Source organism: Moschus berezovskii, chromosome 8, assembly GCF_049115385.1.
Source record: "Moschus berezovskii isolate FMDL1 chromosome 8, NW_MosBer_1.0, whole genome shotgun sequence".
Lineage (NCBI taxonomy): Eukaryota > Metazoa > Chordata > Mammalia > Artiodactyla > Moschidae > Moschus > Moschus berezovskii.
Window position 1 is genome coordinate 3,585,997 of NC_142467.1, and position 14,419 is coordinate 3,600,415.

A 14,419-nucleotide genomic window follows, 5' to 3' on the forward strand; every position below is an offset into this window, starting at 1 on the left:
TAAAGAATCCGCCTGCAATGCAGGAGACCTGGGTTCAGTCCCTAGGTGAGAAAGATCCCCTGGAGAAGGGAATGGCAACCCACTCCAGTATTCTTGCCTGGAGAATCCCATGGACAGAGGAGCCTGGCAGGCTACAGTCTGTGGGATCACAAAGAGTTGGACACAGATGAGCAGCTAACACACACACACAGATATCTTTAGCACTATGCCAATATTATGTTTCACCTCAAACTTTCATTCACTGATTTCGGCAGCATTGGTATATCTTGCCTGCAATAATTAATACTGTGGTCTTCACCTGATCACATTTTTTTATTTCCCTTATTCCTTATATGCTTATTAATTGGAGTTCTATAGCATGCCCTCCCTTGGCTGTTTATTTGTATCAATATGAAGCTGTGAATGCTTATTCAGTTTTCTAAACCATAATCCAGTATTATCATAGTTTATTTTGCTCCCCAAATTGTTCTAGCTGCAGTCATTGGCAGCTCCTTCTGATTGAATCCTCTGTCCTTTCTATGTACCCTCACTCTTTCTTAAGCATTTCTTTTTTTCTACAGTCACAAGATACTGCAGAATCAGCTTCTATTTTAGCTGCCCCAGGTCTGGAATTTTTCTAAGAAACACTGATTCCTTCTATTCAGCTTACCGGAGAATGATATTTAGATCTGGGTGCTCGTAGACAGTTGTTACTGGGGTGTCCTTGGCTCATTTCCACTCAGCAGAATAAGCTCGGAAATATATGTATGTAATATGTATGTACACTAAAGCATGCGTTTGTGCACATATACCATGCTGCTGCTGAGTCGCTTCAGTCGTGTCCGACTGTGTGACCCCATAGATGGCAGCCCACCAGGCTCCCCTGTCCCTGGGATTCTCCAGGCAAGAACACTGCAGAGGGTTGCCATTTCCCTCTCCAATATTTATTAGTTATTTCTATATGTATTTATTTATCATGTGTGTCTAAAAAAGCATGAGGTCATTCTCATATCCCTGATTCCAGTTCAGTACCACAAGGTTCATTAAGCCTCCCCCCTTTTTTTATTGGTAACTTCTTTAGCAGTGAAAAGACTGGCTCTCATTATTTATAATCTTGGATTATGCATAAAGTAGTTACTGAATTGCTAACTCATACCCCTGCGAGAAACAGATTTCCTAACTAGAGTGCAGTAATTTGCCGGCAGTTCTGTTTGGTTTTCAGTTTACGACATTCAGTCACAATCGTGTTTCCAAAGCACCTTACTTCTTAGTTCTGTCCCCTTCGGCGTGGTCATATTGTTGGTCCTGGCATGGTGTTTATCTGTAACAGTTAGGTTCACTTGTTCCTGTCGGTATTCTGCTTGAGCGTCCTATCCTGGTTGGGGTTTTTTTTTTTTTGTTTCATTTTGGGAGGTATATCAAACATTACTCTGGTTTAGAGAGTCAAGTTCAGTTCAGTTCAGTTCAGTCGCTCAGTCATGTCCAACTCTTTGTGACCCCATGAACTGCAGCACGCCAGGCCTCCCTGTCTATCACCAACTCCTGGAGTTTACTCAAACTCACATCCATTGAGTCGGTGATGCCATCCAGCCATCTCATCCTCTGTCATCCCCTTCTCCCACCTTCAATCTTTCCCAGCATCAGAGTCTTTTCCAGTGAGTCAGCTCGTCACATGAGGTGGCCAAAGTATTGGAGTTTCAGCTTTAGCATCAGTCCTTCCAATGAACACCCAGGATTGATCTCCTTTAGAATGGACTGGTTGGATCTCCTTGCAGTCCAAGGGACTCTCAAGAGTCTTCTCCAATACCACAGTTCAAAAGCATCAATTCTTCGGCGATCAGCTTTCTTTCGAGTCCAACTCTCACATCCATACATGACCACTGGGAAAACCGTAGCTTTGACTAGATGGACCTTTGTTGACAAAGTAATGTCTCTGCTTTTTAATATGCTGTCTCGGTTGGTCATAGCTTTTCTTCCAAGGAGTAAGCGTCTTTTAATTTCAGGGCTGCAGTCACCATCTGCAGTGACTTTGGAGCCCAAAAAAATAAAGTCAGCCACTGTTTCCACTATTTCCCCGTCTATTTGCCATGAAGTGACAGGACCGGATGCCATGATTTTAGTTTTCTGAATGTCGAGCTTTAAGCCAACTTCTCACTCTCCTCTTTCACTTTCATCAAGAGGCTCTTTAGTTCTTCATCACTTTCTGCCATAAGGGTGGTGTCAAAGCTCGAGCCAGTGAGATAGTCCAAGCAGTGTGTGCTCCTCCTCACCCCCACCCCCACATTCCATCCCCTGTCCTTTTCTCCCCTTTCCCACCAGCCCACTACAGTTAAACAGTCTGTAGTTTCTGCTTTGTCTTTCCCATGCTCCTTTCATACAGAGGAGCAGATTCCTGTTTTTAATTCTGTTATGCTTTGCATGGTGGTAGCACATCATGGAAACTCTTTTGTACTTAGTTTTTTCACTGAATGATTTGAAAGTTCCTAGTGATCTTCCCCCATTTAACTTTTTTAAAAGCTGCCTGGTATTCAGTTGTGAGGATGTAGCATAGTTTATTTAACCGCTCTCCTGTGTATGGGTATTATGTCATTTCCATTGTTTTGCAATTACAATCAATTCTTTAATGAATAAACTTGTACATGTATAATTTTGTGTAATTGGAAGTATATATTCTTGGAAGGAAAGTTATGACCAACCTAGACAGCATATTAAAAAGCAGAGATATTACTTTGCCAACAAAGGTCTGTCTAGTCAAGGCTATGGTTTTTCCAGTGGTCATGTATGGATGTGAGGGTTGGACTGTGAAGAAAGCTGAGCAGCAAATAATTGATGCTTCTGAACTGTGGTGCTGGAGAAGACTCTTGAGAGTCCCTGGGACTTCTAGGAGATCCAACCAGTCCATCCTAAAGGAGATCAGTCCTGGGTGTTCATTGGAAGGACTCATGTTGAAGCTGAAACTCTAATACTTTGGCCATCTGGTGCGAGGAGCTGACTCATTTGAAAAGACCCTGATGCTGGGAAAGACTGAGGGCAGGAGGCAAAGGGGATGACAGAGGATGAGATGGTTGGATGGGGTCACCGGCTCAACGGAAATGGGTTTGGGTAGCCTCTGGGAGTTGGTGATGGACAGGGAGGCCTGGCGTGCTGCGGTTCATGGGGTCGCAAAGAGTCGGACACGACTGAGTGACTGAACGGAACTGATTCAGGGTAGATTCCTAGAAATGCAGCTCCTTTGTGAAAATTGGCTACATACATGCTCATGTCATTCAGTTACTCTGTTTGCCTATGGAAACACCTTTTGGTGAGTTCATGTATTACCTTGATCATCATATGTTTCTGAACTACAACTTTGAATTTGTGTGACTTTTTAAAATTTAACTTTATTAGTTATACTTAGCATGTTAAAAAGTATTAAAATTACATTTGGGATAAGGAATTAGTCTTGCATAATTCATCCTTTGCCAAGGTGTAGTAAGTACCATTGTAATATGTCAGTAACCCCTGCTGCTGCTGCTGCTGCTAAGTCACTTCAGTCGTGTCCGACTCTGTGTGACCCCAGAGACGGCAGCCCACTAGGCTCCCCCGTCCCTGGGATTCTCCAGGCAAGAATACTGGAGCCGGTTGCCATTTGCGTCTCCAATGTGTGAAAGGGAAAAGTGAAAGTGAAGTCGCAGCAGCCCCTAGTGAGGCAGGAATCGTGCATTCCAGTTACCCTGGCCTCCCCGGTGCAGTCTGCGAGTTCATGATCACTGATGCAGAGGAGAATTCAAGAAGCCAGCAGTGAGAGAGTGATGGAGCATGTATATAATGCTGTCATTTACCCAGAGCTTGTCATGTTTCAAAACTCATTCAGGTCATCATTTTTAGTCCACTGGACCACTGTAGAATGGTGTGGGGAAACATCTAATAAGTCATTATATTTATGTAGGGAGAAGTCCTTTACACATACTGTCTCACTTGAAGCTCAGACCAACGCTGTGAAATAGGCAGAACATATAGTCAACCTCCCTATTGTGCAGGTAAGGGAGCTGAGACACAGGAAAGTTACATTGTTATTCTGAGTTCAACATCCACTAAGTAGTGAAGCCAGAAGTGAATTTCAGACGATACCACAATACTGGTTTAGCAGCTCATGAAAAACGAAAAAACTATCCGATGGCAGGACATACTCAGAGAGAGGTAAATTACTCAGTATATATTTTGGAATTTAAAGATTCTCTTGGACCCTGTTTTACAGATACAGGGCAAATATTTGGCTCCCTCTGAGCCGCAACGTTTCCATCCTGCACGGCGGTAAAGGGAAGTGTATTCTGAAATACTCAGCCTCCTCTACCACCCTGGGTGCCGCTGCTGTGACAGCGAGCCCTGGCTCTGGAGACAGACTATCTCCATCTGCACCCTCATTTTGCCCCTTAATAGGCTGGGGCCTTGGTAAGGTGTCTAACCTCAGTCTTCTTAGCCTCTACCGTGAGTATTTCTTCTGCAGGTCTGTTTGTTGTTGTTATTCAGAAGCTCGGCTGTGTCCGACTCTCTGCGACCCCATGGACGGCAGCACGCCAGGCCTCCCTGTCCTTCACCAACTCCCGGAGTTTCCTCAAACTCACGTCCATCGAGTGGGTGATGCCATCCAGCCATCTCATCCACTGTCATCCCCTTCTCCTCCCACCTTCAATCTTTCCCAGCATCAGGGTCTTTTAAAATGAGTCACCTCTCCGCACCAGGTGGCCAAAGTATTGGAGTTTCAGCTTCAACATCAGTCCTTCCAATGAACACCCAGGACTGATCTCCTTTAGGATGGACTGGTTGGCTCTCCTTGCAGTCCAAGGGACTCTCAAGAGTCTTCTCCAGCACCACAGTTCAAAAGCATCAGTTCTTTAGCTTTATGGTCCAGCTCTCACATCCATACATGACTACTCTTGGGCAACCGGAGGGATTAAAAATAACTTCGCCAGAAAGACTCCCTCGTGCCATCTAGACATCATCCTGACAGTTATCGTTCCTTTTCCTTCAAAGCACTTGTTACAGTTTAGAATTATGTATACTTCTGTGTTTACTTCATATCCATGTCTCCTCCTGGAATATGGGCTTCATGGCATTGAGGACTCTGCTTATTTTTGCTATTCTGTGTATCTCTGAGGCCCAGCTCTCCTAATCACTGAATGACATTTCTTGACTCCGTCCACTACTTCCTTGGCCCTATTTTTATTTCAGCCACATAGGATGAGCTGCAGCTTCCCTGTCCCTTCACGTCTCTCTACCCTTCACACGCTATTTCCTTAGCCTGCCATACCAGCCCTCACGCCTGTGTTTTTCTGGAGAATCCTTTCTCAAGATCCCTCAAGACCTAGCTCAGCTCTTCCATGAGGGCTCCTGTGACCCCTCTCTTCCCCTGAAGACTGAGGGGCTGCCTGTTCCTTGGCATGTCTCTGCAGTAGAGCTGGCCACGTGGCAGCCATTGGTATGCCCAGCGAATACGTTTAAGAACTGACTCTGTAGCAGGCACATGCTAGGTGCTGAGGATCCAGCAGTGGATAGATCTGTCATTCTAGTGGGAAAGTGGACGGCAAAGAAAAAGTACATAGCTAAGCAAATACGTCATGGCAAAAAGATGATGGAGTGATTGGTTCTGAGAAGCTGACTTTTCCTTCAGGATCTGGAAAGTGAGAAGTTTGGGGGTGGGAAGTGATGAGAAGTGAGCCCTGTGTTGTGACTGTTTACCTGGCTATTCCCCATTTCCACCCAACTCCCCTCCCCACCCCCCACCCCTCCTGACCAGCCCTCGGAGCCCTGTGACCGTGCATGTCCCCGGGACCCAGCACAGGCGTGTCGCCCCGCAGTACCCCGCGCTGGCCCTGCAGCCTGCGGGCATCGCCGGGACCGGGCCCACAGTTCGGAGCTCGCGGCGCTGAGTGCACCCGGGCAGGCTGCCGGCCTGCGCTCAGGTCGCCATCTCCAGCCTGCTGCCTCGTGGTGACGGGAAGGCTCTCCCAGCGTTCTGTGACTCAGCTCCCTGGTCTTTAAAAAGAACTAAGACTAAGAGTTTGTGGAGTTGCTGTCAGGATTAAATGAGAAAACGCGCCTGAAATGTGCTGGAGAAAAGTGTCTGGCGTGCTCCCAAGGTTTCGCTGCGTCGGTGAATGAGTTAAGGAGCAGGAGCGTTTAGCTCTCTCCTCGGTAAGCAGAGCTATGGGAGACAGACTGAACACCGTGGCTGCACCTTCAGCTCTCCTATGTGCCGTGTGCTTTAGTTTAGACAGAAAGGAGGGAAAACGGAAGTTACCATTCACTGGTGATTTCAGCACCTGGAACCGGTAGTTGGTAGCTGTTCGCGAGCTCATCAAGCGGCCTCGGGAAGCTCCACTGGCCTTTTGATTGACCATCATCTGCAGAGCACGGAGCTTTCACGTTCCAGCCAAACCTCGGGAGAAATACACAGTCCACCCATGTGGGGTCACCGTGCATCTGGCACTCCTTCTTTTGAGATCATAATTCGAGTACTTTGTAGTGAAAGGGATTTCTTTTTGAGCCTTCTACTTTTTCTATCATAAGAGAGCCCGAGGATATCATAACCGATGAATTTTATGACACTGCCAGAGATAGCAACAGTTTCCTTAGGTCAGGAACACCAATAGGATTAACCTGAGATGCTGCTTATACTACACGGAAAAATCACTCCGACCTTGGGCAGGTCGCCCCTGCCCTGTCCCGCCTCCTCAGAAAACTAAATGCCAAAACAGCATGTACACAGTTGAGGACATCCGCGAATTGATGTCCTGAGGAACTTCTGGGAAGTTTTTTTCTTCCCTTGTATTAATAGCATTTTCACTGGAAAACACTGGGATCATGATTACGGTTTTTATAAACTTTAAATATCTGGCTCATTAGGAATGCTTTGATACTTTGAATACATAGGCATGAGTTTCCTAGTTTAAAAAAAATTACTGAGATAATTAGCAAAGAGATTTTTGCCGTGTGTTTTTTCCCTGCAAGCTTTAAGAGTTAACATTTATTTACATGAGTACTTCACTCTGCTCTTATCATTCTGATCAATGGGAGAATATCGTCTGCTTTTGATGTCACAGGAATCAACTCATCCTATGTTAGAATGAGGAAATAATTGTTATTCCTTTTTAATATTTGTGGTGTTGTTTTCAGAGTTATCCTTTACAAACCAATGCAACGTCACCATTTTCTGGCTGGAGGTATTGCAGTCTGTTTTCCTGTGCTGCAAAGGTAGAGGCGTGTTTGTTTCACTAGAGGTTCGTAGCCACGAGCCACACTCGCCGACTGGACGCTCTGGCAGGGCGACGGGTTGTGGAGCTGTGCAGTGATGTGTGGTACACAGCACAGATTATGGGATACATCTCTGTGCATCAGTAGAGGCACAGGGCTGAACAGCCAAGAAGACTAGGGGCAGGGCTGGTGTTCACGTGCCAGGCTTCATTCCCTGTGTCAACAGGAGGAAGACTTCTGATACGGTGAGGACATTCACCATAACGAATGCCAGCGCCAGCTGAATTCAACTGTGTGCATAATGTCCTCTTCATTCCTAGCTGTCGCAAGAAGGACTAACGTGAAAAATATTATACACTCTTACATTTTACAGATCATGAACAGATGGGGGAAAAAATGTGCCAATTGGTAAAGAAATTCACATTCAGAGTAACACACATCAAAATGGTGTTTCCGAAGGTTTTTCTTTTTAAAAATTATTAAATTTATCTTGGGTAAAATTTAATTACTCCTTAGGGGTTTCCTGTAACGTTATATGCGTAATTCATTTGAGTTTATGCCCTCTCCAGATATGAATGTTTGGAAGTACAGGTAACCTTGTAATGAATAAAACTGATAAAAGGTTGTGTTCCAATAGAAGGGAAATTATGGAATGATTATTCACTTTGTGAAAGGCTCTGTCATAGGGCACGCTTTCCTAAAGCATTTTAAATTGGATTTCATTTACGAAACATTCGTTCATACACAACGTTTCAGGAGCAAGTGTGGTGAGGAAATGAGAGAAATGGTCGTAATAAGATAGAGACCCTCGCGCAGCTGACATCTGTGCTTCCTGTCTCCTGTCTCCCCTGCAGCTCTGATAGCCATTGGGCGATACAGCATGACAATAGAGACCGTGGACGTTGGCTGGTGTAAAGAGATTACAGACCAAGGAGCCACCCTGATTGCACAGAGCAGCAAGTCTTTGAGATACTTGGGGCTGATGAGATGTGACAAAGTGAGTTGCCTGTCAAACTTCTTTCCTACATAACAGTGTCATTTGCAGCTTGATAGGAGACTCTTCTTCTCTCCCTGGGTATATATATGTATGCACACACGTACTTACGCTGTTATAGGTATGCATGGTAAGCTGCCTGGTTTTCTAAACTAATCTGAGATGATTTTTGAATATCTCTGTTTAAAAATGAATGTTTGTGCCTATGCAGAAAGAAAATAGCAGTCACACACACACTCAACTTAGATTTTGGCTTCCTGTCCATAAGTCCGCGGGCTGCGATTAAACGTGTTTGCGTGGCACACTGCAGTGTGCGTGGCCTCATGGTAAAGTTCCATTCGGGGTTCCGGGTTTCCTACAGCAGTAGGTTGGAAAGCCCAGTGCCAGATGATTCTGTCACAGTCTGAAGTGCGCGATTCCACTGCTCAGCGTCTTTGTGTTCTGGCCCTTGGGGGGAAGGAAAGGGCCAGTGAGGCAATGTTAGATGGGAGTCTCCACACTTCAGATGCCGCTTTTCACACATGTTGAGAAGCAGTCCCAGAGGCCCCACCGAAGGTCAGTGGAGCCAGCCAGAGGCGTGAGCCTGAGTTTGAGAAGTTGACCTGCATTTAATAAAGATGATCAAAAGCTGTCCCGATAACCAGGTATTGGAGAGGCACTTTCCCCTTTGTCTCTTTTACGTTTTCCCCAGAAGCAAATCTAGGAGATAGTCATTTGTACTGTGGAGGGGAGAAGACAGAGGTCAGTAAGACCAGGCCCTGACCCCAGGCCCCTCATCCAGGGTGGCACCCCAGGTCTTCAAGCCTCTGTCCAGTGTCCAGGGCCCACCCTGGGGGTTGTCTCCAGAGAAGGGGATGCTTCCTTGAGAGAGACCACCTCGGCTACCGGCACTGAAAATGCTGGCAGCTTGTAACAGTGTATGCACGTGTGCTACTGTTTGTGATTGGTGATCAGGGACAGTGCGGCAAAAGAGCAGGAAGCCAAATATGTAGGCCTCTCAAAGGACGTGTGTTTTCTAAATGTACCAAATTTGGGGACAAAGAAGAAGAATGGCCCAAATTCTCTGTGTGCTTTGTCAGTTTTGTTAATTGACCTAGTTCTTTTTTCCAGATGTGTTACAATCCCAACTTATACCAGACCTTTCCAGTTAGTTATGATTAGAGAGATTTTAGTACACATACTCAGCCCAGCCTAGAAAGCTACTGACTTTATTACTGAGCAACAGTGGAGACCCCAGGGTGGCAAGTCTCTCTTAAATTTCACTACTAAATAACTTAACACTGCTACTAACCCTGTCACTTCAAAATGACTTCGTTTAAAACAAGTGAAAGAGTCCATGGCAGCAGAGTGTTCTAGAAACCCTGAACAGTGACAGCAGAACCCTTCGACTTCTGCCAAAAGCTATTACTGCTCGCGAACTACCTAAGCAAGGAGAGGAAAAGGTAGGCATTTAAAAACGGATCCATGTGCCCACAACTGTTGGCAGAAGTCCCCATGTTTCTAGTCCAGGCTCTTTAGGCTTGTTGAGATCAGTGCCCGCTTCGGAACTGAATTTGTCCTCCAGTTAGTTCAGAAGATCCTTTCAGACATATTTGCTGACCAGCATTTTGCCAGTTTTCATAAGTGGAAGGATCCTTTTCTGCCTAAATGCAAATTTGTCCATATTAGGGCTCTCATCCCACCCAACCCAGCCCGCTGCAGCCAGCCCAGCCCTGCCGGCTGGCATCCTTGGGCTTAAGGCAGTTCAGGGCCAAACACGGGAGGTTCTGTGAGGACGGAAGAGGTTTCCAAACCACACACAAAGCGCACGTCGAGCCTCGCACTTAAAAGCCTGCTGGTTGATTTAAGTCAGTAAGTAAGTGTTAGTCGCTCAGTCGTGCCCAACTCTTTGCAACCCCATGGACTGTAGCCCACCAGGCTCCTCTGTCCATGGGATTTCCCAGGCAAGGATACTGGAGTGGGTTGTCATTTCCTTCTCCAGTGGATCTTCCTGACCCAGGGATCGAACGCAGGTCTCCTGCACTGCAGGCAGATTCTTTACTGATTGAGCTAAGCCTGCTGGTTGGTTTAGTTGGATGGACATCCAGTGTGAGTGTTCTGTCTTCCACATTTGTATTATACTGTCCATTTCCAGATGCTAAATTTCTATCAGGATTCAAAGGAGTATGTGAGTAGCAAAGAATTTAAGGTAGCAGTTGAGGACGGACTCTGGAGCCAGAGCTGAGGTGCAGATCTGGGCTCCGCACTTGGCTGTGTCAGCTCGGACGGGTTAGCCTCTGAGTGCTTCTGTCTCCTCATTTGTGAAACGAGGATGGATGATAACTGTACCCGTCTGGTAGAAATGCTGTGAGTATTGCATGAGTGGACATATATCAAGCCCCTAGAGTAATGCTTGTTATATATAAAATGCTTAATGTTAATAATTATTCTTATCATCAACAATATTATATTAACCTGGGTCTTCATTTTTGAATTTGCAAATGAGAAAAATTGCATTGCCTGCTATCCCATTTTTGAAAGGAAATCTTTAGAAAGAGGAAAGACTTGAACTCAAAAATGTTGCCATTTCACTTTTTCCTCACTTAAATTTAAGATTATTATTTCTACATAAATAGATCAATAATTGCATATTAAGCACACTCTACGAATGGAAACTGATGCCTCTGAGGGATAGTGTTTGGAATCAACTTACTGATCTAGGCATAAGGCTGAAGAAAGATTTGCAGTAGGGGGCAAAGGTGAGTTAAAGATGAAACAATTCAAATAGGCAGGAAAGCAGAAAGAACGAAGAAAAATGATGAAGGAAAGGCTATTAGAACTGAAACCAGAAACGGTGAAATTCTGTTTAGGATGCAAAGAGCCACTGTCCCTCTCCGTGTGGTCACCTGTACCAGCAAAACCATGAAGAAGAAAGTTCATTTGGGCCTATCACACTTCTCCATGTACCTTAGTCTAATCTGCTAGCCCCTGGAAGCTTCTTCATATGAGTTCTCTGTCCCCTCTCTGTTCACCAACTGGAGCCAAAGGCGGGGGCAGAGAGACCTCCCTGGCCCCCACAACCAGCCCCTTGGCAGGCCTGCGGTCGGTGGGCTTCCTGATCTGGAGACGGATGGGCTTCATCACGTCTGTGAGTCCCGGGGCTGGTGCTCTGTGATCCTGGGCTTCTCCAAAATGCTGAAACCTGATTCTGTTTTCTTTCACTCGGGGCCGCTTATATTTGATTGGGAAGCTATACTTTTAAAATGTCTGCTTTTTTTGCCCCCTCACTTGAGCTTTTGAAGAATTAAATAACAAAATGCATTGTTATCTGTTGTGGGGGAAAAAAATGTTTTTCTTCCTCACGCTTTCATTAGATAAACAAAGAACAGATGAGAAAATGTATCCTTTGCAGATGAAAGCAGCATGTACTTAGATTATCAAACAGCATCTAAACTCAACAGCAGTAAATTTGTCTGGCAGCAATGGGTGACTCCTAGGAAGGAGTCCTCCAGTCGTTAGACAAATGCAGCGTTCCCCTCGCGCTTGTAAAATTAGGAAGCGTATTAAGAAGCCCCTGTGTGAGTAGCTTTTCCGATTGCTGGATGGATAAGCACGTTAGAGGCATTACTTTGGGTTTGAAGCCGATGGCACTTAATCCCCTAAACTTCAGTGCCTTGTAAGGGTGCAGAGAAGAAAACACTGTGTGAGACGGCTTTGATGAATCGGGGTGAACTTATATTCTTAAAGGCTGTTCAAAGGCTTACTTGACCTTGGGAATTAGAGTTGACCCGAAATCACCTATCAGCTTAACACGCATTTATTTGGTGATTAAGTTAAAACTACTTGTATAACTAACAGGACTCTCTAATAAGAGCAGTATTTTTTTTCTGCTTTCCATAATTATAGACAGTCAGTGGCTTTGCTCATGGAAGTTGTTTTCACAACTTCAGTGAATTCTAGATTCCATTCAGATCTGTTTCTTCTAATAATATGGTATTTTCCTCACTTCTTACATGGCAGTTTGGATGGAGAACAAAACTAAGAAGGACCAAGAAAAAAAAAAAATTCCTGGGAAAGCTGTGGGGCCAATGGAAATGCAGTGTTCAAGGTTAATGAAAAATGTTTGAGGTAACAAGGTTGATGAAAAGCAAGGGAGCCCAGCGGCATGGTGTTGGCTGAGAAACCAGACCTCGCCAGAGGCAGCCCGGCTGGTTTGGGAAACCTCTGTGATAAAATGTCGCGGTGGAAACCTCTGCAACGTGTGTTAATACAGAAGTTTGGAGACAGAGGGCCTGAATTATGAGCAGCGAATAACATCATAAATGTAGCAATTCTCAAATGCCAAACCCTTGTGAAAAGCAGTTGGATGAAGAAATGCTGGAGCTTTTAAAAGCTCCCTTTCACTTTCTATATTTTTTTCTTTTTCTGTAACTTCATGCAGAACTAATTTTATACACTGTTCATTTGATTTGAAAATGCCAGCGTCTGGGGTAGCATTAAAGAGCATTATTGAGGGAGCCACTCTTGGCAAAGTGCTTGGCTGGAAACGCTTGTTGGCGCTCACGTGTCTGCGGAGTCATAGATGGGGGCGGGGAGCCCCCCGTTCACCCCACTGTGCGCCTCTGCCCAGAGCAGGTAGCAGCCCTTCTGCGGGGAAGCCGCCTCGCCTCAGCCCATAGGGGCGCCAGGAGGGCCGCGGGGGCCACCCGACTCAAGGAGCAGACACAAATAGATTCTGAAAGGTCCACCCCGATGTCCTCTGACCAAAGCCTCTTGGAATTTCTTTGATTTCTAGTTGACATAAATTAGAATTACACAGGCGTGAAGAGTCCGCCCAAAAAAAGATCAGAGAGGCTGCTGGGGGAGGAGAGTTGCCTCTCTGTGATCCTATTGATTATCCAGCTGCCTTGAGGCCAGGGGCCTCCGTGGAGGCCGACTATTATTGATCCACACACCATGGAAATAATCAAATTAATTCATTTCTCATCAAACTGCCACTGCCAAGACCTTTCTCCTCACCTGCCCTCATTCCTGAAGTGCTTAGCTGACGAGCGAAACAGAGGATCTCTTTTAATAAGGGATGATTTCTTCAGGTCATAAGAAATCCTTGTTTTCACACAGGGATTGTCTCATTGAAATGGTGGAGAGATTTAATCAAATCAATGAGCAGTCAATGCAGAAAAAAAGTAAGGGAGACCAGTCAGCTCCTTAAAGCCAGTATTCTGCTTTGCAACCTTAAAATATCAAGGGCCAAGTTTTGCGTGCCCAATGTAATGTAAAAATATTCAGGCGGAATTGACCACTGCGGGTTTTTTTTTCAGGAAGTAATTATGGTAAGAGAAAGCCTCAACAGCCTAAAGATTTCTGTGGAGAAAATGGGGTTTTTCATCAGCTTATTTAGGAGCCATGAGCAGGAAAGCCCTACGGGGAAAATAACATAGGACTCTGTAACTAATATACAGAACTAACTGGAAAAATCAGTTTAGGGGAAAAATAGTTTGCGGGGCCCTGTGTCCAGGACTGTTTGGGTAGCAGTTCAGCCATGAAACAAAGCGTGTACCCGCAGGGGCTGCCCTTGCCCGCAGTGTATCCACAGCTGTTTCCAGGTTGCCGGTAGACAGAATTTTAAGGTCTCAAATGTATGCCTTATCAAAGAAAACAAAACAAAAATGCTCCCCTGACAAGGCGGGAGCGGTCTGACGGTATCAGATGGGGCAGTTGTGGGAGACGTATCCGTTCCCCAAGCTGCCCGCCAGGCCATGCGCTCCAAGAGAGGACGTGAAAATCAGAGAGTTGTGTGAGGCTGGGGCTCTAAAATCCAAACTCGAGTCCTTCTCTTGAAGTATCAGCATCTTGTTCCTTTTGCTGATGAAACAGTTTCTCCCAGTGATTTCCGCGCAGGAGCACTTTAAAACACATTTTTACAGCCCTCTCCTGATTATCCCTGGTAATTGAAACAGGGAAAAAACATCAGCTGAAATTCAGAGGTTATCTCGCCACCTCATTTTCGCCAAGGCCCCATCTCCTCCTCTTCCAGCCCTCCTCGCCTGAAGTTCTCCAGAGCAGTCACTGAAGGCCTTTCTGGTATCTAAGAAATAAAGCAGGACACCCTGCTGCGGCACCTCCCTCGGGTCACACTGGTGAGCGCTAGGGGCAGACCGCTGGGTTTCCAAATTCTTTACCCTTCGCTTCACTCTCTATGGGGCTTTGGACAGCTTAATCTCTAAAAGCCTG

At 45.6% G+C, this 14,419-nt stretch overlaps 1 protein-coding gene across 1 annotated transcript in view; it reads left to right on the top strand.

The window, feature by feature from the left end:
- Positions 1 to 14,419, top strand: part of FBXL17 (F-box and leucine rich repeat protein 17) — a 526,365-nt gene that overhangs the window by 497,541 nt on the left and 14,405 nt on the right. The window contains exon 8 of the mRNA XM_055430119.2: positions 8,067 to 8,209. Within this exon, the coding sequence (XP_055286094.2) occupies positions 8,067 to 8,209 (143 nt within the window). The remainder of the gene's footprint in view (positions 1 to 8,066; positions 8,210 to 14,419) is intronic.